We start from the raw sequence: 24,965 nt of genomic DNA, 5'->3' as shown, positions 1-24,965 counted from the left end.
AGGAGGACAGAAGAGAGAACGGTGGATGGAGAGGCTGGTGATGAAGACAGCTTTGGAAAGGAAAGACGAAGGCTGTCATTAGGTAGGCTGACAATATTTGCCCACAGCATGGCAAATGATGTGACCTTAGTTAGACATTCAATGCATTCATTAGCAAAGACACGTGTGTAGACGAACAAGGCCTAGTGGGTGCTGAATCAAATCACAGTGCTGTAGAATGAAGGAAAAGCAACAAACAACTAGAGCAGAGAAAAGCAAAAGATGAATCCTTGTGTTTAAGCTCAGAAATAAGTACGTAATGAACATAGCATGAGAATGAAAATATCAGCTGCTACATTCAGCCCTACCACTGGTAATAATGTTCCCAGGGTGTGGTAGTCCTCTTTGACTACTTGCCAGATTCCTGCTCTCACATGCACGCACACTTCTCAAAAAGATAGTCCTTGACAGTGATCAGAGGAGAATGCGATGTCTTGCCTGTGCTGCAATAAGGAGGGAGACAGGCCTCAGCACACCTACCAGTCCGCCTGCTGCTGTCGCTGCTGCTGCTATTCCTGCTGCTGTTGTGTTAATGGACCTCTGCTGCAGTGTACTCAAACAGGCCTGCGTGTCTTTCCAAGTGGGAGGAGAAGGGACAGAGAAGAGAGAGCAGGGGTAGTAGTGAGAGGAGGAGAGGCAAAGGAGGAGAAAAAAGAGAAAGAGAGAGGGATAACGAGGAGGATGGAGGTCCGTTGCCTGCTGATGCTGTGGATCTGTGCAGCATCCAATGTGTCATGGCAGCCTCCTACTGGAGCAGCCAATCACAGTATAGCTGTCACTGGAGGATCCACCCACTGCAGGTGATGAGAAGTACCCAAGACCAGCAGAGGGAGCCCTTAAATACTGAGTGGCACATACCAGCATGCAGTTTTCTGTCCAAAGTAAAAATAATATTGAGGACTGCAGAGCAATTTAAACAGATGAAAGAAAAATTCTTTAAAAGAAACTTTTAAAACCTCACACACCAATTGATGGTATGTCGCTACAATTTCAGTTATTTGTCTCCAGAAAATAAAACATGATAAGAAAAGGATAAACAAGATATCAGTCAAAGAATGTTTGAAAAGCCCTTTCTTATTACAGCACTGTGTGATATTCCCTAAAAACTAAATAAACATTGTTCTGGTCACCTTGCTTTTATGATCTTCGGCTTTTCTTTTCTTTTCTTTTCTTTGCAAGGAGTACAATTTATGTTATGTTGTACTTATGTTGCACGGATAAATGTATTTAACAGAATCTGGCTAAATGAAATGTACTTGACTGGTATACAGTTGGCATTCAGTTTACACCAAGCCAAATAATTAGGATTAACCTATTATTTACTATTTAAATGAGGACATGTTGGTGCTTTTTTGTTATTGTACAAATAAATATCACAATAGGTTGGTTTTCCTAGTTCTAAGATATTTACTTTTTTGGACACTTGGACACAGGTGTTAAATTTAAATGACGAGTTCATAACATGTACGAGCCGGGGGTTAGAGCAAATCCATTTAATCAGGTTCCTTTAGTGGATATCGGCTAAATAAAGGTCAAGGGATTACCTTGACGCAATCGTTTTCACGGGCTCTTTATGCTCTGCTCTCTGGCAAGTCGTTAGTCTGTCTTACTTTCTGCCTCCTCGCGTTCGAGGTGTTTCTCTTAGATAGCTCACTGGGCGTAAAAACTGAGTTTAACCGATCTTTTCTCGATTTACCTGAGCGAGGGGATGCCCTGCCTTCACTCTGAAGCGCTAGAGTCCATGGAGCCTGGCAGCGTGAGTCCTGGGGCATCTCCGGACGCTGGCGCGGAGTCGATGCGCAGGGGAATCGTGAGCGACTCGCCGATGGTGCAAGGCGCGGGCTGGTTCTTCTCCCCACTGTGGAGTCCAAGGTCCAGGTTGCATAGCAGGAAGTTTGGAGATGGTACGACAAGCTACCAAGAGGACGCATGGTTGGATGACCACTCCGACTTCACAAGGGCTTACTTTTTACGCAGAACCTCAGCGTAAGAGTTTACATTTTATACCTCTACAGTTTTAGCTGAAACTCAAATTACTCAGATCCCTCAAAATTATAATGTGCGATTAAAACGTTTTTAACAAACTTTTGTTGAATAAAACGCTTGTAAAGGTGAACACTTTATTAGTAATGAAAATATAAGCTGCATTAGATAAAATTATGTTTCCACATATACGTTTAATACTTTTTATACAAATTTTAAGTACTTTATTTTAGTTTTGCTTTTAAATAAATCGTGTAATTTGTGTATGATTTCAGGGTCAGTTGTCCACAGACAGAAATGTCCCCACTTCTGTCAAGGTTTCAAAGGAGGAGCTCTGACCATTCCGAGGCGCTCATGAAGGCACCTTATCGGAGAAATTCTTCCCAATTGAGAAGCTCAGACCTGAACGTTTTAACTTTGACAGACAGACGCCTCGCTTCAAATCTCAGTGTCCCTGAATGGATGGACCACTTTGGTCCAGATGTTAAAGAAAGCCATTCACCATGCTGTCTCTGCTTACCTCGTTGTTCCCGTTTTCAGTTTTCTCCCTGTCAACCACGAGCTCCCGTTTGCCCCTGCTCATCTAGCTTACCCCACCCTCCACAGTTTTTTCCACCCACATCATGTGGCCATGGTGACGGCTGCCCTTGGATGATGGGGCTCCTAGGAGAAGGCCTAAGCTGTATGGGTTCTTTAGCAGAGCTCTGCCAGGGGACTGTGATCCATGTTGGGGAGCTACTGGGAGCAGAGGGTGGTTCGCTCTCTCTTGTACGGAAACACTGTGGTGGAAGGAGTAGCTTGGAAGACGTGATAGCCCTAACATCACTGGGGCACTTGAATGAGGGAAACCCATACAGCCAAGCTCATCTAGAACTGGTAAAAGGGATCATGGGATGCGTAATGGCTACAGCTTCACCAATAAATCTAAGAGATGCATCTGAGGTAAATGTTGATGTCATGATTGTACATGTAAGCTTAACTCCCATGTTCCAGGGCACAGACGAGGGATTAAAAATCAGAAATGAGGACTGCATGTTTAATGAGTCACCCATTTCCTGAAAGTCTGTTTTGAGATGATGACATGGCTATTTGAAGAAGCCTGATAGGGAATCCCTGATGACGCAGTTTCTTTTAATCCTTTTAGTGACTGCTTCCAGTGATAAACCTTGGATTACTGTCCTTTCCTCGCACATGCCCACACATACACCCCCACAAAAGTAGATTCATGCCAAAGCTGTCTAAAAGGCTTACAGGTGGTGGTCACAGCAGCTCTTCTTGCCCTCACAAGTAAGGTGATTTGGAATGTGTGCCTGGAAGAGTTGAACACCAGGTAAACCCAGTCAGCGTGGGTGTGCATGGGTTGTCCCTAATAACTAGGTAGATGCCAAGCATCCTGAGAAGTGTGGGTATTTTTGGTCAGATGTGGCTAAAGCTGATGAACAGCGCTGACCCAATAGCTTAACAACAAAGGGTTATGAAGAGATTAAAGTTAGTTTAGGTATTAAAGTCTGTTGCTACTCAGTTGCCACAAATATCTAACATACATAAGACTGTTGGATAGGATATGTTTAAAACATGTTGCTGTTAAGTAATTAATATTAAGTGATCCTCTTACATGCACTTATGTTTTCCTTATTTGTCCCAACAGGACCCCAGATTCAACTTAGCCAATGATCAAACATCAAAGATCAGGACGGTTCTGAGTGTTCCTATCAGCAACCATAGGGGAGAGGTATGTGTGCCGTTGCAAATACCTTTAACTAATGTAAATGTCCTGTGGATTTTTCAGTGGCATATTGTTCATTGTCATAACAGAATTTTAAATATAGATTGGATGTAAATAAAACGTTTTCTTTTTTTGAACAGGTTTTAGGTGTCCTGCTAATGATCAACAAAAGAAATAGTTGCGATGGATCACGTTCTGTTTTCACAAACGTTGATGAAAAGGTGAGGGATTGGACTTTAGTATGGAGATTTTTTTCTATTATAAACATTATTTATAATGTCAGATATTTGCCTTGTCTTAATGCTTACCACCCATAAATACGATTTTGTTTTAAGGTGTTGTCAAATCACATGGATGTGTTGGGGACTGTCCTGGATAATGTCCAGCTGTATGAAGGTGCGAGACAAGAGGCTAAACGCAGTAAGGTAAAGCCAGAGAACAGTTTAAAATCGTTTTATGCCTTGTAACATGTATATCTAAGTAATATCTTCATGCATATGTGTGTATGTGTGGTCCAGGCTTTGATAGAGATGGCACAAGTACTATCAAAGGAGCACCATTCCCTTGAAGTTATGCTGAGTAAGATGGCTGCCACCATCATGCCCTTTACACATGCTCAATACTGCACCATCTTTATCCCCAGTGAGCAAACTTCAGACACTGAAGAAAAGGTACATTATCTTGACATCCTGCTCAATTTCCTTGTTTTCCATTACTTTGTCTGTTTAGAATATAGTACAATATTTTTAGCCATACACAATGTTTTCATTTTTTTTTGTTTTGTTTTGTTTTGTTTTTCATTTTTGTCTTTTGATTACAGACTTTATTCTCAAGAGTTATACATTTGGAATGTGAGGAGCTCGGATCAACCTGCCAGATCTACAGAAGGTATTGTCCGGAGACTTTGCAAGTCCTTGAGTGTGATTTACTTTTAAAACAAATATGGGATATTTGGGGGGTTTTGTAATTTGAAAGTATAATTTTTCAGGGAGCATGACCTCAGCAATATAGATCCGTCATATGCCTTTCGAACCCTGACTTCTATGGAAACACTTAATATGTCGAAGAGTTCTGATGAACTGAAAAGGAGTCTCATCTGCTGCCCAGTTAGAAATGAGAGATCTGAAAATGTTATCGGTAAGTTCTTTTCTTGAATGGCAGTAAACATTGTAAACAGGATAGAATTTGAAAATAAATCTTTCACACCTCTGTTACCAGACAAGCACAAATGAAGCACAGCATACAAAGCTCTCTTATTAAAATAGAAAATAAAATAGTATCAAATAATATAAAATAATAGGTTTCACAGATGATTTGCAGTGACCTTTCACAGCTAGAAATCCTTACTTACTGTTTAGACCTTTTCAGTCTTTATACTACTTACTGTGATCTGCTCTGAGAAGACCAGATCTGGACATTTTATAAAATTGTTTCAGTTTTTAATCCAGTTATCTTTTCTAGCCACTTGAATATTTAGATGCTGAGATTATTATTGTGATTTTTTTTCCCAGTGATTCCAAAAACAAGTTGCCCATCTCAGCTTTACCACAGAAAGCAACTAGACTATGTGTTAAAAACAAAAACATAATTTGAAGAACTTTGTGCTCAAGCTACACAACCATCTGTCTTTTAATGTCATTTAGCTGTGTGCCAGCTGATGAACAAACAAAGCAGAGCCTCAGATGAAATGGAAGTCTTTAACCGATATGACGAGCGCCTTCTGGAAGACCTGGCAGTGTATTGTGGCCTGGCTCTACAGTATGCTCAGGCAGTCCAGATCACTGAGGAGCGGAGGGCCAGTATAGAGGTCACACAGGAGGTGAGAACACTATCTCGCCCAATTAGTAAGTTAGAGAAGAGTCAGAAAAATAATTCATACATTAACAAATCTTAAAGTTTTGTTTCTGAGTTTTCTTTGTTTATTGTAATTGTGCAGGTCCTTGCCTACCACATCACTGCAGCAGAGCAGGAAATCCAGGCATTGCAGGTGAGGCTTTCTTTGGAAGAAATCAGCCTTTCTCTTTTTATCCAGTTTATCCCTGTTACAGCGTGGCATCGTGCATGTAAATAGTGATTTAAAGTAAATAGCGCACACATTTGTTCCCTTTTCTTTCATATACCTTGTTCTTTCTGTTAAATGCCTTCCTTCTCCACTCTTCCTATTTTTTTAATCACTATGGCAGTAGTCAAGCAATCAACCCTTGCTTTGTTCCAAGAGGCCAGATTTACAGGCTTTAATGCTATTGTAGAACTAATGCCCTAACAACTTAAAGCTCTTGATCAGCTGCTATCACTGAATGTGAGTGTTAAGGTAACCTCCTCACCCATGTTAAAGCTAGATGGGTTTTCTGTGTTTACACACCTAGGTAAACTGAGGAAAAGAGCTCAAGTTCTATTTTGTTTGTGTGTGTTTGTGCTTGAACGTCCTGAAGAGTACATTTCAATTTCTTTTATTGGTTGTGTTTTTAGGAGGCCACCATTCCTTCTGCTGAATTGCTGAATATTCTAGACTTCCATTTCTCTGGTTTCGGCGTGCCAGAAGACGCGACAACACAATCCACGATTCGCATGTTCCTGGATCTCAATTTGGTGCAGGATTTTAACATAGACTACAAGGTAGCTCAGCTTCTATTAATATTAGTAGCGTCATTTTCTTTATCATATAAATGAGGAAACAGTTAATTTTTGTTTGTTTGTTTGTTTGTTTGTTTGTTTGTTTGTTTGTTTGTTTGTTTGTTTGTTTGTTTGTTTTAGAACAAAATGACATTAATAGGCTTGTTTCATAAGTATTTATGAATTCAAAAATCCTTTTTCATACACATCATGCTTCTTTTACATCTTTTTTCCAATCAGGATACAGGATAGTGCTTGTATCAGTGTTAGTGTGAAGCCAGTTTGGCGTTTGTGCCTTTTGAACAAGCACAAAATTCAAAGTTTAATAACTAAGCATTTCACAATGTTCCATTTTAAAAGTTGGGGTAAAGAGATTTTGGTAAGAAGAAAAGCTTCTCTGTCAAAATCTGCAAGCTGCATCTGCAAGTTATCTGTGAATTTCTTGGTAAAATCCTGTTGTGTAGCTACTGATGTTAAGGACTGTGAAACCCTGGGGTTCTGTGGTGGTTCAAGCTTGTTTCACTGGCATTGGTCTTTTTTTCATTTCATTAACTCCATCTTATCTAAGGCACCAAAACAGGAATCACGTTAGTGGGAAAAGGACCTTTGAGAGAGGAGAATATGAGTTCATAATGGATATTTTAGTGTTATCTTATTAGCTCTTACATTTGACAATATGTAGTTCAATATGTCTCTTTGAGTTACAGGAATTTCACTACTGACAAACTAGAAAAGCACAATAGAATCACCTAATACCTTAAATATTCTCAATTTCTATTATTTATCAATTTTACATATCTCATCCTTCCAGAGTCTTTGCCAGTGGGTTTTGACTGTGAAACGTGGCTACAGGAACAACGTGCCCTACCACAACTGGCACCATGCAGTGAGCACTGCTCAAAGCATGTTTGCAATGCTCATGGCAACAGACCAACTCCAGGTTAGTTTGTGGTAAAAGCAGAGTGGGTCTGTAGTTGCTATTATTATAATTTTATTTACAATCAATTCTATGTGTCCATGTGACAGTCACACTGTGACATTTGCATAATGCCGCCGGAGTTTCATCTGTCCTGTAGCTCAGAAGTTTTGGGAGGAGTCAGTTGAGGACTGCCAGGGTTGTCCTTCCATACTCAGCGCTCTTAACTGTTTGGAAGAGGATTAATTTTAGATCTTGCCAAAACCTCTTAACTGCTGTCTGTAACAATCAGACACATGCCTACGCCTCAACTCAAGTGACTTCTGCCATTCACTCACCAGTGTTCTAAGCTTTTTGGAGATCCAGGTGTATGGCCACCCTGGGGGTCTCTGTACCAGGACCAAGCTGTATCTGTTATGCATATTTGTATCTGTTATAGTCTGGAGCTTAATTATGTGGGATATTCACTGACTGGTATTAGTAACACTAAAATGGAAGTATCATTTGTCGTACTTCATTTCTTTAACATCAAACATTGAATAGTAGAATTACAGTTACACTTTTTTTTCAGTATTTGTTCAGATAGAAAATGACATTACTATCTAACATTTTACTGTCTTATCACTTAATTCTTTTAGATTAGAGATTATTTAAATACAATTAAAATACAAAAAAAAATTAAAAATGATTTAGAGATTTTGCATCATCAACTATCCATAAATTCCTGCTTCCTGTTTTTTACCCTTACATATACTCGTGTGTAGGGATCCATAGACTTCAGCTCCAATTGGGGTTGGTCCTTTATCATCTTATCTGTTAGAAACTTTTATTATCAACTTTTGACAGCACATGAGCCACCTATTGATACAAACTTTCTTTTATTTTGTGTAGCACATGTGCAATATATACATGTGCAGATGATTATTTTCTCACTTATTATTTTTTTTCCTATAAAGCGTTCAATTATAAAATGCAGAAAAATAATTTTCTTCATTATTACAACCTGTTTCTTTCTGTTCATATGTTAGACCATTTTTTCTCGTCTGGAGATCTTAGCGTTGATGATAGCCACTCTGAATCATGATGTTGATCACAGAGGAGTTAATAATTCCTTCATAGAAAGGTAAATGTTACTTCTTCATCTCTCACATTTACTCCATTACTTATTTTTACTCTAAATTATCTAGACCATAATTATTTGTATTTATTTTGATTTGTACTATCTATAACACTTATTAGTCACTGCCTACTTATATTCAGTCCTGATTCTTTCTTTCTTTTTTCTCTCAGGACTCATCAGCCTTTAGCTCAGTTATATGGACACTCCTCTCTTGAGAACCACCACTACAACCTGTGTGTCTTCATCCTAAACAACACTGTAAGATGCAAGAAATAAGTTATGTTTGCATGCACACAACAGGACGTTCAAATGAAGCTCATATACTATATCTATTATTCTGCAATCATTCCACTTGTGAAATAATTAGATTATTTTGATCTCTGTGTGTGAACTTGTAGTCTTCAATTTAATTTACTTTCTTTCTCTCTCTCATCTTCCAGGGCAGTCAGATTCTTAGCGGTCTGTCTGCTGAAGAGCACAAAGCTCTATTACACTTAATCAAAAGGGCAATCCTTGCCACAGACCTGACTGTCTACATGGAGTACGTCTGAAACATTAAAAATGTCATAGAAGACGTAGATTACACATTAAGTCAGTCTTATTTTAACCCATGTTTCTTCTGGCTGTTTTTAATTTTTTTTTTTCAGAAGAAGAAAGGAGTTCTTTTCTCTTGCTAACAAAAGCGGAGTGAGCTGGAAAAGTGAGAAACAAAGAGACTTGCTCGGGTGAGAATCACATAAATTAGAATCAGAGGCATATTATATTGTTGTGCTCGGTAAACCAAGAGAATGCGCTGTGTTGTAAGCTATTACTTTACCCCACAGGTCAATGCTGATGACAGCCAGTGACCTCTCTGCTATCACAAAGCCTTGGCCTGAACAAAAAAGAGTAGGTCTCACAAAGTAGCTCTGAATGAAAAATAAAACACTTCATGCTTCATCTCTCAATCCTTTTTCACTGCAACCTTAACCTCACTCTTCCGCCTAACAGATTGCCAGTTTGGTTGCCATGGAGTTCTTTGCACAGGGGGACAAAGAGAGGGAAGAGTTCAAAATCAAACCCATTGTAAGTGGAGCTTGCAGGATTTGTAGTGTGCCAAGGATTCTGAAAATGTTGAGTGGAACTCACATCCGGATAAAAAAGTGTGCGCACATAAAAAGGAATTTAAATCAATATTATTTTTTTTGGAATCAAACAAGAATCCAATCATTTGTGAATATCTTGTTTCAGTCTGATGATAAATGTTTTTAAGTTTAAAAGGCATGCTGTTGTCCTATTTCTTGTTGCGCTACAATTGCATCTACCCCGTCGTATAACAGTATCACGGTGCCAAAGACTGTTCTTTGAAAAAATACATAACCACAAACACTGGTATGTCTCAGAATATCTTCACATTTTTGTCACTATGGTTTAAAAAAATTTCTTATTTTGTTTACACAGATTCAAAAAAGGGTTTTCATAAAATGTTACTGTTACTCTGTCTACACTATAACAAAAATAACAATATCTTTGAATACATAAAGCTTTATAAAGCCTGTTGTGTATTTCTGATGCATTTTTCCCCATTCAGAGTGAAGTAAATTTAATGTAGCTTGCAGTGTTTGGGGTTGAATCAGTCTTCATATATAAATGTTCATATTCAAGTACTGCATACTTTTACAATTCTATCTGATCTTCTGTAAGTGCTTTAAGTGCTTTTTAACAGCCACTTTATGCTTACTTTTCACTAGGACATAATGAACAGAGAAAACAGCACTCGACTGCCGTATATGCAAGTTGAATACATTGATGAGGTCTGCTATCCACTCTACAAGGTGTGTTATTACTATTGGTATTGTGTAAGCAATGTGTAGATAACTGTATATTCTACTTGCATGCATGTGTCCTTATATATTTCATCACAGAATTCACCTTGTTGTCATCTTGTTCCCTTAAGATCAGTTGTAATTTCCACTGTTCTATCAACAATCCCATCTCTGTCTTTGCCTTCCTCAGACTGTATCGAGACTGTTTGACTCCTGCTCTCCTTTGCTAAATGGGTGTAAGAAGAACAGAGAAAACTGGCTGCAACTTGCTGATGAACAAGAAAAAGAAAACAATGAAAACTTCACTGCATGAAGACTTTAAGGGAGAGACACAGACAGACCAATGAACAGCGGACTGGAGAGAAGATGAAGACACGTGGCTTCAGAGGCTAAAAGGAGGCTTGCCCATCTTCATTCTTCTAAGTGAAGACTGACCTATTGCTCACACATCAGAACTTTGATGAGCAAACTGGTTAATATGTTATGCAGTGGCCCTCACGGTTATGATTATTCCTGCACTTGTATTGCAAACAACTTATTGTGCCACATATATAATAGCAAATTAAATGCATTTACTGTATGTAAAGATGTACTAAATAGCTTCTCAAAGTACTTTACATTAAAAGCTACATTCACATTTATGTTCTCTCTGTATGGAGTGTTAGGTTAGGGGATGGACTGCTCTGCCTTCACATTGAGCCTACATTAATCTGTTTATTTAGCAGTGAAGCTTTGAAAGTCTGAAAAATGACTTTGATTATTTGCACACCATATCTGTATTTGTATTTTTATCTGTGCTACACTGAGTTTCGTAAGACCTGTATCCAGATTTTCAAATGCATAAGTATTTTAAATGTACTGCTTCCTTTCCACATACCATCAAATTAGTACATAATCAATTTTGTGAACTTGTATTCAACTATTTATTTTATTAGATTACTGACATCTACATTTTTTTTTATTTTTTATCTGATTTGACTTTCTTTCCATAATGGCTCTTTGGAGCACTTTGACCCTGTGCTAATTCTATTAATTGTTCCCCTTTATTGGCTCTGACTTACAAGGTTATCTTGAAATTTAGCAGAACTGATAACAACTAATGTTATTTCCACCATCTGAAACTGAGCAATAAAGATATTGTTCACCACACATATACAGCATGCATTTTAAATAATTATCCAGCCTAAAATGTTCAAAGTATTGTCACATACCTTCTATATGATTTGCATAACCTTGTTAATAGTAAGTAGTTATTTAGCTGAACTGTAGAGGCAAAAGGGGCAGATGAGTGTATAGTAAGCCAATTTATTATTAGTAGTAGTAATAGTAGTAGTAGTAGTAGTAGTAGTAGCGTTGTTTTATTGTTACCTGGATTATTTAGGGGAATGGACGTTTGCATTCCAGGCCTGTGGGTGGCACTGGTGCTCTTAAACAGGGCGCTGTTGCTGCCGACGGCTCGACGCTGACTGGCAGAAGAAGACTTCAACGGAGAAAAAGAGGGATAAAATGACAGGGCGCGCAAAAAGAAAACACAAAGCCGTTCAGGTAAATACGCTTTGTTTTGACCTGCTGTGTTTGGTGCAGGAATATGCCTTTAAAACAGCAGCCTTACCAAACGAGACGCCGTGCTCTGTGTGCAGCAGAGCAGCTGCCGTTAAAGTCGGTGTGAAGAAGTGTTTAGCAGCCTGACCGAGCAGCAGTGGACAACATGGCAGCAGCTCTGCAGGCTGGTCCCACAAAGCAGCTTGTTCAGCGATGCTAACAGCACATACCTGAATGGGGTCTTGGGCTTTGATTAAATGGAAAGCACTGCACCATAACTGGACCTTTATGCTAGCTAGGAAATATCCGTGCGTCGTTCCCATTCACTGATTGTGTAGTGTGGCATCAGCAAGCGCACTGTGGGTGTCTTCATTGATTGGTGCCTTTATCCATTAAACACCAATAAATGGCCCCATAAAATCGTTTTGCTAAGGTTGCGAGCAACTATTGGAAAAGATTTCGATCCCTACTCGTATTGTACACGCCACTGCAGGGTACAGAGTCCAAGGCAGTGGACACAGCTGTACTTATTGTACACTAGTGCTGATGCGAGGTCGATGCATTATTTCTCACGCAGTAAATATTGACCTACTTCTGTGGAGACCATGATGCTCAATGATTATTATAGAAGTGTTTTGAATAACCTTTATCGATTTTTTTTTTTTTTGGATGGATGGATGGCTTCTTTTTATAATAATATAGTGGTTGGTTCAATGTATCCACGATATGTTTTACTGTCAACCTGCTGAATCAAAATGAGATATTTGGAGCTTGATATAATACATAAATAGGCAACTTACTATGCAGTATTGCTGAGGAGTTCCCCTGCTTTTCATGTCTTTAGGAAAAAGGCACAAATAATGGAGAGGTGAAGAAAGCTCGAAGTGAAGAATCCAATGATGTGCTGCCATCGGGAGTGAAATCGGAGCAACGTGATGAGCTGATGCAGTTATACAGTTTTCAAATGCCAGAAGATCTGTACCACTTCTGGGAATTCTGCAGCGAGCTTTGCACTGACAACCCCTGTGGTATGATGATGTGGTACTAGACTTCATAGGGTGGAACCGCTGAATTTAATACTGCTTAGTATTTCAGTCTAATAGAACATTAAAGACGAGGTAATTCAAAGCAAAAAAAAATTCCACGTGACAGTCGGTGGTTAAGGACTTCAAAATGAACAGATCTCCTATTATACTTAAACATGAAATTCAGAACCTGTTTTTTAGCTATTAGATGCTCAATCGTTGTAATGAACTTAGGAGCTGTAATACAGGTGTGAAACAGATGACACAGTAGAAGACAGAAGCATCACGTCTGTAATACTGTAGTACTGTACGGTGCTTTAAAGGCCAGTGTAACAGCTAGCTAAAAGCAGATGTTCTTGAAGGTGCTGCGGTGAGTGGTAGTGTACACACTGCAGTAGAGTACAGCAGCTGACAGTCAATGATCATTTCATCTATAAAATGTCAAATATACTGAACACCTGAACAATTTTATCTTTGATTTTTTTTTTTTTTTTTTGTTATTTTTGAATCCAGCCCTAAAACAGTGGATGATTTGTTTCCACTGAGTGTTGTTTTGTTCTCAGATTTAAGTTTATTTCATTTATCAAGGTTTTTTTGAGCAGTGCAGATGATTCATTTTATCATTAAGTGAAAAATCTCCATCTCAGATACTTATGTGGTGTATAAGATATGTGCTACAAAACAGTGTGTCTATTTAGTAAAATATTTCATCAATAATTTGCACTTAAGTAATGCTTCTGTGTCAGCTCGTTTCTGTATCAATATATTGTCACTCTCTGTAGGTGCTCTGAAAGACTCGCTGGGATTGCAGCTAGTTGGACCATTTGATATTTTGGCAGGAGCTCACAAAAACTCCAAGAATTCCCAGCCGAACTTCCACCTTCACTGGCGATATTTTTATGACCCACCAGAGTTTCAGACCATACTCGCAGGGTGTGAGAACAGCCAGCATCACATTGGTTACTACAGGTATAGAACATAAGATCTGAAGTGTGTGACTATCGGCTTTTATTAGAATCTTGTAGCTTCCACCAAAGGCTGCTTCCAACATTTGCTCTACCGAGAAGATAGAGAGCATCGTGTGTAATAATATGAAAATAGTGATAACAATATGTACATGAGCACAAGTGGTTCTGATTTTGTTGTTGCTTTGTTTTACTGAATTTCATTGTTCCGCCAGAGATACTCCAGACTCCCTCCCTTCGTTTGTTGGGGAAAATGAAGCCAAGAAGGGCTGTACTATAACACAGATGGGGGACAACGTGTTTGCTGCAGTCCAGTGAGTGTTAACCACCACAAACTCACCTTATATCACTTTATATAATCCAACTTCCAGCTTAAGAAACAAATTCTTGGCACAAGAACAAAAAAAGTCCTTGTGCATTAGTGACCACTGATGGTGGTGGTTTTATTTCCCACATCACATTTCACAATAAACTGTTTTGTTTTTTTAAATGTAGTGTTTAGGTATGTACTGTTTAACAGGTTCTAAAAGTGATCTGAAGGGGGACAAATGCTGAAAAAGCAACAAGGTCACAGCCTCCAAAGCAGGAGAAATGAAAACTGTTTTTTTATGTTCAGGAAAATCAGGAAGAGCTTAGTATCAGCTGTACTGGAAGGTAGATCTGGGCAATATGGATTAAAAAAAAAAAAACAATCACAAATTTTTTTTTTCTTTACTGAACAATTTCAGTTTCTGGTGAACTGATGGCAGGGATACAGATTTAACGCTAAGCAAGAAGACTCTTTGTAGGAAAACCTGTTGCGTGGACTTTCCACTATTCCATCATGCTTGTTTGAATGGTATTATTTAGGGCTGCACGATTTTGCATAAAATGAGAATCACGATTATTTTGGCTTAGAATTGAGATCACGATTATCTCACGATTTTCTTTTCCAGTATAAATATTTATTGCACTTATTAACTGCACATCAACTTCGCAACAGTTGAGACTGAACATAAAAACAATAAATAAACATAAAAACAACAAATGTCTCACATTTTGTTGTTGCTGCAAAATGTTGTACTGCTTGAAATTCCGTCTCCACCGTTGCTCGACACTGCGTGTATAGAGCAGTGTTGCCAACTTAAGCTGGGCAGACACTGCGATTTTTTTCAGTCGCGCGATTCAGCTCCTGCTCAAACTGTACGGTTGACTCGCAGGGGTTAGAAGTTCATAGGTCACGATGCAGGGTCTCACACTATACGGCCCGATGCTCTGATGCGACCCGAGTGCTCACACTGTGCCTCCATAAAATGAAGGTTATAAGAGAAATTCTGTTGCTCGCTCTCCCTCTCTGTCTTTCACTCACACAGACACGCACACCACCACCATCAACTTTGCTAAATTGCTAATGAAAAACATTGACCAGGCAGCTGTGATTGAGCAGCAGTGTAGATCCAACTATTTTCACGGTTGTTGTGGTCGTGATAATTTTGTGAGGCCACATCGAAAAGGCTCGGATGAGCTTGCCATAGTTCTACAAGTTGTGCCTCCATCGCTTGTGTCCAGATCACACGCTGCACTGCCGTGCTGCGCCGTCTTTTTCGCTGACATTTGTGTTTGCGTGTGCGCAGTGTGAGAAACTGCGGTGACACCCTCACGACGGTCGCGAGGATTTCAAACAGGTTTGAAATCCTCTCGACCAAGCGATTGATGATCGGGAGCTGGTCGTGAGGTGTCAATCGCTTCTCGTTACCCCACGTATACTACACGATGCACGACGCACGATGAAGGCCAAAATCGGGCCGATCGCCAAAACGGTCGCACGACTCAAAAATCTGCTCAAAATGGGCCAAAAATCGCACAGTGTAAGCCCAGCATTAGCGACTTTGTCGCTATATTTAGCGAGTTTTCAGACCCCCTTGGCGACTTTTTTTCTAAAAAGCGACTAGCGACAAATCTGGCGACTTTTTCTGGTGTTATTGGAGACCTATTTATGACGACTTTTTGAAGTGAAAGCGCGTATCGCTTTTACTCTCAACAAGCAGCGGGTGCTGCCGTGGGCATCTCACCCGTTCCAAAGCGCTCACGGGCGGAGAATAGTCCCCCCCAGCTTCTATCAGGGCAGAAGATGTTCACACCTGTGCGTCCGAACTGCAAATGAATAGCGCATGAGCGAAGCCGCTGCTCTCAGTTCTTCTTTTACTGTTGTGCTTTTTTGTGGATCACGAGGTTTAAAACTACTTATACACACACACACACACACACAGTAACTCCACCAGAGTGCCTATTTCGGGTCACTTTTGCCGGTACAAGCCCGGATAAAGGAACAGGGTTGGAATTGTGACATTAAAAAAAAACAATAATTGCTAAAATAAATTTAATTTGTAGTTATAAATAAATTCTAAATGCATTTAGAACGTTCTTTACTCACTTTGTCTCTTCCATGATGTTATTTCTCTCTCCAACAACGTAGGTTACAGTTATATTAGCATGACCAATTATGCAAATTAGGCGATGACGTCATTTAACGACTTCTAGCGACTTTTAGGACAGCCAATAGCGACTTTCCTTACTGAGGAGTTGGCAACACTGGTATAGAGCAGGTAGTGCAACAATAGAAAAATAGTTGCAGGACGGCACTGTGTAGCGTTTGTCTAGGGTGTTGATCATTTTCCTAAATCCCTCGTTTTGCACAGTGTTGATGGGAGCCATATCTTTGGTCAGGTGATAAGTGATAGCCTCCGTAATTTCTTTGTGCCTGCGGGAGTTCGACGTGAAGCGCTGTATAAGGTTCCCGTTATTGATGTTTGGGTGGTTGACCGGGACGGATTTTCTCCTGTCACTTTCTCATGTGCTCTCCGTTGTTTTTTCCCTGCTAATTTTAGCAGCCAGCTTCTGTATCACGTGGTATAAGGCTCCGCCCTTGTCATTTGTTGAGCAGGAAGAGTGAGCGCTTGTTTTCATGCAGATTACGTCCCGGATCAAAATGCGGTACAATCGTCGTCTTTATTTACTGCTCACAAGGACATTTTAGTTGCCTGACATGTTTTTCACAAGTCCTTGCAAGTAATGTTTACATTATTTTTTTCATCTTCTGAGGGAATGGGCAACATGTTGACTATGATTGACTGCTGTGGCGTTATGCCAACCCTACAATACTGTCTGATAGGCTATCCGGTTGTTCAGTCTGACGTCAGTGAGTGATTAAGATGGCGCCGGTGAGGTCGGCTGCCGTCACGACTGCTCCGACCACTTTTTCTTTGTCTTTGTTTTTTAAGTTAGTTTTCAGCGTTTCTAAATCGGCAAAATCATCACCATTGGGTACATTAGGTATGACAGTGACACTCTTGTTTCTATTGGTATACAATGTACTCACAATTCGAAGTTTTTAACTCCGGATCCGAGCTGGCCGAGTGAGATCTCGAGGGAGAACAAAGGGAAGCGGCGGCGGCCTAGAGGGAAGCGAGCCGGCGTCAGGAACAGGCTGAGAGCTCGTGCACACCGCACACCTCTGCCTAGCATCCTGCTCGCCAACGTCCAGTCACTGGAGAACAAGCTTGACGACCTCAGGGCCAGGATAAAGTTCCAGAGAGACATTCGGGACTGCAATCTCCTCTGCTTCACCGAGACATGGCTGAACCCAGCGGTGCCGGACCACGCCATCCAGCCGGCCGAGTTCTTCTCGGTTCACCGCATGGACAGGACACGGGACTCGGGGAAGTCAAGGGGAGGCGGCGTGTGTTTAATGGTGAACAACAACTGGTGCAACAGTGCGAACGTTGTTCCTCTCACACGCTCCTGCACACCAAATCTGGAACTACTGTCCATCATGTGTCGTCCTTTTTATCTACCTCGGGAATTTACATCGGTCATTGTAAGTGCCGTTTATATTCCACCACAAGCGGACACGGTCACCGCCTTATGCGAGCTGCATGAGGCACTCACACAGCACCAGACACAACACCGGGACGCTGCGCTTATTGTGACGGGGGACTTTAATAGCGCCAACCTCAAACGCGCAGCGCCGAACTTTTATCAACACATCACCTGCCCCACCAGGGGTGAAAGGACACTGGACCACTGCTACACTACGGTCAAGGACGGCTACAAGGCACAATCCCGCCCCCCGTTTGGCAAATCTGATCACGCCGCCATCTTCCTCATGCCAAAATACAAACAAAGGCTGAAACAGGAAGTTCCGGTTCAGAGGAAGGTCGCGCGCTGGACGGATCAATCGGTGGCCGCGTTACAGGACGCACTCGATGACGCAGACTGGGGCATGTTCAGAAACAGCTCCGACGATGACGTCAACGTGTTTACGGAAGCGGTTGTGGGATTCATCGGGAAACTAGCGGATGATACCGTGGAGACAAAGACTATCACAACGTTTCCCAACCAGAAGCCGTGGGTGGATAAAACCATCCGCGACGCTCTGAGATCCCGCACCGCTGCCTACAACACGGGACTCATGACGGGGGACATGGACCCGTACAAAGCCGCGTCATATAACGTGCGGAGGGCGGTGAAAGAGGCGAAGCAGCGCTACGGGAGGAAACTAGAGTCACAACTCCAACAGAGTGACTAGGAGCCTGTGGCGGGGACTAAGGACAATAACGGACTATAAAGCACCAACAACCGGTATGACGAACGCAGCCGTGACTTTGGCAGACGAGCTGAACACTTTCTATGCTCGCTTCGAGGCTGCAGCTAAGGTCTCCAACAATGCTAGTGTTAGCGGCGCTAACGGCTGCAGACAGGAAGATACTGCCAGCACCGGAAACGTGCTCGTCATCTCCGAGCATGAAGTAAGGAGAGCCTTCAAGAGAGTGAACACCAGGAAAGCAGCAGGACCAGACGGCATCCCAGGTCGTATCCTAAGAGACTGCGCATACCAGCTAGCTCCTGTGTTCACTGAGATATTCAACATCTCTTTATCTCAGTCGGTGATCCCCACATGCTTCAAAGAGTCCATCATTGTTCCTGTCCCGAAGAAACCCCACCCTGCTTCTCTCAATGACTATCGCCCTGTAGCCCTCACCTCAGTAGTGATGAAGTGCTTTGAACGCCTGGTCAGAGACTTCATCATTTCTTCACTACCAGTCACACTGGACCCACTACAGTTCGCTTACCGTCCAAATCGTTCCACAGACGATGCCATCTCTCATCTCCTCCACACATCACTCACTCACTTGGACACTAGAAGGGGGAATTATGTTAAAATGCTCTTCATAGACTACAGCTCTGCATTTAATACCATAATTCCCTCCACACTCACCACCAAGCTGGAGCATCTGGGACTCAGCTCATCTATGTGTCAGTGGCTCTCCAACTTCCTAACTGGCAGACCACAGGCAGTAAGGATGGGCGGACATGTCTCAGCCTCCACCACTCTCAGCACTGGAGCCCCCCAGGGGTGTGTTCTGAGCCCCCTGCTGTACTCTTTGTACACATATGACTGTGTGGCCACTACCAGCTCCACCACCATCATCAAGTTTGCTGACGACACCGTCGTGGTGGGCCTGATCTCTGATAACAACGAGACGGCCTACGTGAAGGAGATTAGGAATCTGGAGAACTGGTGCCAGAGGAACAACCTCCTTCTAAACGTCAGTAAGACAAAGGAGCTGATAGTGGACTTCAGCACTAAGCAGGAGAGGAACTACCAGACCCCCGTCATCAACGAGTGCCCAGTGGAGAGAGTGGACAGCTTCAAATACCTCGGAGTTCACATCACGCAGGACCTGTCATGGTCCTGTCACATCAACACCGTGGTGAAAAAGGCCCGACAGCGTCTCTACCACCTCAGACGCTTGAGAGACTTCCAACTGCCCTCCAAGGTGCTCAGGAACTTTTACTCGTGCACCATAGAGAGCATCCTGGCGGGAAACATCTTAACCTGGTTCGGGAACAGCACCATGCAGGACAGACGAGCTCTACAGAGGGTTGTGCGGTCAGCTGAGCGCACCATCCGCTCCGAGCTCCCTGACCTGCACTCAGTCTACAGCAGGCGGTGCCGGACCAAGGCCAGGAAGATCGTGAAGGACCTCAGCCATCCCAACAACAGACTGTTCTCTCTGTTGAGGTCAGGAAAGCGATTCCGCTCCCTGAAGACCAACACAGAGAGACTGAGGAGGAGCTTCTTCCCGCAGGCGATACGGTCTCTCAATCACACCACCACACAGTACTGACCCACACATATGGTTCTTACACACACACTGGACTTTCTGGACATTGTTTTTGCACAACACTGGTCACTATATTCTTCATTTCCAGTTAATACTTGTACAGCTGCTGTTATTGTGTATATATTTATTTATATTTAGATTTCTTCATACATTCTTATATAGTTCTATATTGTGTATTGTGTATTTTGTTGTACAGTTATTTTATTTTCAACTTTAATTTATATATTTTATCTTATTCTTCCCAGTTAAATTTACCCTTCATTCTAATTTGTGTTGTACAGTTATTTCATTTTTAACCTTAATTTATATTTTATTCCTTCCTAGTTAAATTTACCCTTTTTAATTTTTCATATTTATTTCCTATCTTATTCATAGCCTTTCCTTTTTTTGTTTTCTTTAGGTCACGAGCAGTTGTCCAAGCATTTCACTACATATCGTACTGTGTATGACTGTGTACGTGACAAATAAAATTTGAATTTGAATTTGAATTTGATTTGACTATGATTGACTGCTGTGGCGTTATGCCAACCCTACAATACTGTCTGATAGGCTATCCGGTTGTTCAGTCTGACGTCACTAGCCGTGTCTGGGTCTAAACTCCGCTGCAGGTCCATATATCAAACGATCACTATGGCATTACTGAGAGTTGAAAAACTGTCTAAAGTCTTTCATCTTTAATAAAATGATCAGCGTTCTGCTCTACCAGGTGTAACTATTGAGTTTAACATCCAGGCATCCATGAAAACGGAATTTATGACATTTAAAGGAGTTAGAAGTTAGCAGGGAGTTAGCTCGCTAGCTTCTATCTAAATACAATATAGCATGTCCTGACTGCGGGGTTTTGGAAACAAATTAAAACGTACAGCTCTGTTATCACTTCCAGCATAAATGAAGACAGAAAACTAAACAGCAGTAACGTTTGTAGGGTTACTGAAGTTGGGCTAGCTGGTATATAATGATGTGCTGTGTGACCGCTAGCGACACAGCTACGTTAGCATAATATAAACAAGCTATTATTTTATTTATTATTATTAAACAAGCTACTTGTATTGTCTGTCTGATCAAATTGTAAAGCCTACATTTATTATCATGGTCTTAAAAAAAAATTTTCTCGAAATAATATTGTAATCGTTTTATCATCCAGCACTATCAGAAAGTTGAAAGAATCATCAGTGCGTTGCATCCTGTTGTGTTTGGGTTTTGTAGCTGTAGATCAGTCAGGGTACCTTTGCTGAACTCTTACATTACTAAAAGTGTATTTATGTGGATGTTGTTATTTTGATGCATATCACCCACCTAAACCTTCAGACCACAAATAAACTTTCATGGGAACAATAGTAGAATAATGCACCACATTTAACTGCAAAAACTGTTCAGGAATGTTTTGAGGAATATGAAAAAAGCTTTAAGGTTTTAAGTTGACTTGCTGAGTTTCTGTGTCTGCCTGATTGAGCATCTGAATGTGTTGGGAAAAAACTCGAGTGCATGGAGACTTAAAGGAAGTCATGCTAATCTGTTGATGCTTGATACCACAAAACGCCTTCTGAGGTCTTGTGTTGAGTCCACCCCTCAACAGCTCTGACCCACTGAGGTGTGGTCTCAGCACAAGGGGAAATTGTAGAGTATTAAAGTGGTGGCTTTAATGTTGTGGTTTATTTGTTTGTTGGCCACTTAAAATTCCATCAATAACTTGATGCTTACAGAAATAAACAGTCAAATTGGGTGATCCTTAACTTTTCATAATATGCCCTCTTGTCCTTCCTCCTTTTATTTCATGTGTGAGAGTGGAGGTACATTACTGCATGAAATTTTCTGTCATCACTTCTTTTTGTCTTGTAATTTGCTGTTCTTACTTCCATCAGCCTGTATCTGCTGAGGAAGAGGAAAGAGAGGGGCAGTAAGAAAACTGGGGATGAGGCATTGGAAACCTTGGAGGCAAAGCTGAGAGACAAAGCACAGACTCTGGGCTTTTCTCTGGAGCAGAAGACCAAAGACATGAAGCAGAGAGACAAGAAGGTAAAATGGACACGCCAACAAAAAAAATTACCAAGACCTCTCTTGTAATACCCATTAAATCAGGGATGTCAAACTCATTTTGCATTTAGGGTCGCATATAGCCGACTTTGATCTTAAGTGGACCGGATGAGTGAAACTGCACTTTCTTCTTTAAAGACATTGATGTACACATTTAATCCCCGAGACATCTTAATAAAAGATCAAGTCCAATTTCATTTACAGAAAAAGTTCTGGTAGCTCTGACTGTTCCACATTTACAAGACAGTAATGCTGCTTGAAAAGCATTAAATGTATAGATATGAAAAAAAAAAAGTGTTCTTAAAGTTGATGCTTGAAAACTTTTTACACACTATAGGTCGTAACAAAGACATTCCACGGCGCGGGCATTGTTGTACCTGTAGACAAGAATGATGTTGGATACAGGGAACTTCCAGAAACAGATGGTGAGTTTACAAATTTAAAGTTGTTTTAACACCAGTTTTTTCCATTTGTCTTTTGTTTATTCATTGGTGAGGTAAACAAATTTTGATAAAGGAATTTAGCTTCTGTGAAATAAGCTGGTTATATAGATTGCAGAGATGTCTTGATGCATTCTCAATCATCCAGGTAAGTAAATCTCCAAAAGTTGATTCTGTTCATGTGGATGTAGCGTTTTCAGTGGGAGAAACGTTTCGTCACTCATCCAAGTGACTTCTTCAGTCTCAACTGACTGCAAGTTTCCCCAATCTTATACTGTAACTAGTACATTTGCATAATCACTGAAACCAGCCCACTGAAGGAAAAATGGACTGGGAGGTCAGTTCCTTCATCTTGATTATGCAAATTCTCATGACCATTGATCAACAACCACTGATCAAAGATCACTGATCAATGGCCATGAGTACCATTCACACAGAGTTGGGGAATGGCTGCAATCACAGCATTGTAAGATGGCGAAAGATGTACCCTTAAGCACCCTCCTCTATTCAGAGATGGTCTTTCCCTTTTCATGTAAATGGCCTCATTGACTCTGCGCTCAAACCAGCGTTCTTCCCTTTCCAGGATGTGTACATCCTCATCATTGAAAGAGTGTCCACCCTGTAGGTGGGAATACTGCAGTCCTGGTCTAATGAGGTGGCTCTTCTGTGTTGTGCCATCCGCTTTGCCAAAGGTTGTTTGGTTTCCCTGATGTATAAATCCTGGCAATCCTCCTGGCACTTAACAGCGTACACTATGTTACTCTGTTTGTGTCGAGCGACCAGATCCTTGGGGTGGACCAATTTTTGGCGCAGCATGTTTTGGGGTTTAAAAGCCACAGAGACACGATGTTTAGAAAAAATGTGTCTCAACTCCTGACACATGGGATCACTACAGGTTTTTGCTTAGTCAGCGGTTGTCCTTCTCTCCTGGATCGGCTGGAACTTTCTTTAGGCGCCTTTCCAGCTTTGACAAAAGTCCAGCTGGGATAACCCCATTTACTCAGGGCCTTCTTGATGTGATGGTCTTCTGCTTCCCTGTCCGCTGTGTCTGTGGGGATGGTGTTGGCGTCCTGATGACAACCAGTTTATGCTCCAGTGGATGATGAGCGTCAAACCTTAAATACTGATCTGTATGCGTAGGTTTCAGCTTTTAGATGTTCCCCATTACTGATGGAAATCTCACAGTCTAAGAAGGCTAACCTGCCACTTTTCATATCCTCCCTGGTAAATTTGATGTGTCGGTCCACCAAGTTAATGTGATTCGTGAGTTGTGGTACGTCCTGAGATTTGATTTTCGTCCAGGTGTCATCCACATACCTGAACCAATGACTTGGTGGTGTTCCAGGGTAGGATAACAAAGCCCTCTTTTCCACTTCTTCCGTGTACAAATTGGCCACGATGGGTGAAATTGGGGAGCCCATGGCACACCCATGTTTCTGCCTGTAGAACTGACCCTTGTATGTGAAATAGGTGGAATGAAGATACAGTTCCAACAGCAAACACACTTGGTTAGTGCTGAGAGTGGTCCTGTTGCTGAGGTTGGGGTCATCCTGTAATCTCTTACGAACTACCTCCAACGCTTCCGTGACTGGGATGCAAGTGAAGAGACAATGCTATTGACCGGAACTCATACGATTATAAGATTGGGGAAACCTGCAGTCAGCTGAGACTGAAGAAGTCACTTGGATGAGTGACAAAACGTTTCTCCCACTGAAAACGCTACCTCCAGATGAACAGAATCAACTTTTGGAGATTGCAGAGATTTTTTTTTTTTTTTTTTTTTTTGTCTCCGCTCCTTAACAAATTTGTTTTTTCCCTTGTGTCCCAGCTGGTCTCAAGAAAATTTGTAAAGCCATTGTTGAAGCACGGACTGATGAAGAACGCGTCAAAGCTTTTGGACCGATCCAGGAAATGATAACATTTGTTCAGTTTGCTAATGACGAGTGCGATTATGGCATGGGTTATGAACTGGGAATAGACCTCTTCTGTTATGGATCTCATGTGAGTATACTAAGTCACTGCTTCTTCAGCAATCATCTTTCTTGGATTTGATGTGATTTCTGAGATGACTTATGAAATAAAAAGAACTTTTCTTTTCGACTTATTTCTTATTTAAAATGGGATAGTTTTAATTCTTTGACATATTTAAAACAAAACACAACAGTGGCTATACTAGAACTATTAGTGGTTTAATGTTGCACATACATTTAAGTTAAATAGAATAAACATAAGTTGGGAACTAATGCTTTGGTCCATACAAAGAACTGAATTTTCAAAACTTTTTAAGGACTGGGTTTTTGGGGATATAAATCATTTCTCTTTGATTTTCTCTCTCTCTCTTACAGTACTTCCACAAGGTTATCAAGCAACTTTTGCCCATGGCTTACAACTTACTGAAAAGGAACTTGTTTGGGGAAATTTTGGAGACCCATCTGTCAAGTCGTATCCATGACAACATAGACCAACTCTCTCCACATTAAAACAAAAAAAATTATTCAGAAGTACATTTCTGTTCTGGCTCTTTATAAGCTTTCCCACCATGTGTTCTTGTCTTCTGTTGTTTGTCATTGCTGATATTTTTGGTGGATTT

General features: G+C 41.1%; 2 protein-coding genes across 2 annotated transcripts; both read left to right on the top strand.

Moving 5' to 3' along the window:
- Nucleotides 1–1,747: 1,747 nt before the first annotated feature.
- Nucleotides 1,748–10,515, top strand: pde5aa (phosphodiesterase 5A, cGMP-specific, a). The gene is made up of 20 exons (XM_085355996.1): nucleotides 1,748–2,025; nucleotides 2,298–2,964; nucleotides 3,671–3,754; nucleotides 3,889–3,969; nucleotides 4,084–4,173; nucleotides 4,267–4,419; nucleotides 4,569–4,636; nucleotides 4,737–4,885; nucleotides 5,392–5,567; nucleotides 5,685–5,735; nucleotides 6,218–6,364; nucleotides 7,173–7,301; nucleotides 8,306–8,400; nucleotides 8,568–8,655; nucleotides 8,838–8,938; nucleotides 9,045–9,122; nucleotides 9,222–9,285; nucleotides 9,388–9,462; nucleotides 10,128–10,211; nucleotides 10,393–10,515. Exons 1-20 carry the CDS (start codon nucleotides 1,748–1,750, stop codon nucleotides 10,513–10,515), a joined length of 2,781 nt encoding a protein of 926 aa, XP_085212122.1.
- Nucleotides 10,516–11,696: 1,181 nt separating this feature from the next.
- hpf1 (histone PARylation factor 1) lies at nucleotides 11,697–24,855 on the top strand. Its single transcript, XM_085355995.1, has 8 exons — nucleotides 11,697–11,747; nucleotides 12,589–12,772; nucleotides 13,552–13,738; nucleotides 13,950–14,048; nucleotides 21,764–21,917; nucleotides 22,273–22,360; nucleotides 24,204–24,376; nucleotides 24,721–24,855. Exons 1-8 carry the CDS (start codon nucleotides 11,709–11,711, stop codon nucleotides 24,853–24,855), a joined length of 1,059 nt encoding a protein of 352 aa, XP_085212121.1. The 5' UTR covers nucleotides 11,697–11,708.
- Nucleotides 24,856–24,965: the final 110 nt, after the last annotated feature.

Source organism: Diplotaxodon limnothrissa, linkage group LG6 (assembly GCF_057381915.1).
Source record: "Diplotaxodon limnothrissa isolate DT_005_m linkage group LG6, D_limnothrissa_male_GT1.1, whole genome shotgun sequence".
In the NCBI taxonomy this organism is placed as follows: domain Eukaryota; kingdom Metazoa; phylum Chordata; class Actinopteri; order Cichliformes; family Cichlidae; genus Diplotaxodon; species Diplotaxodon limnothrissa.
The sequence above is the reverse complement of the archived record's forward strand: the minus strand, read 5'-3'. Positions and strand labels throughout refer to the sequence as shown.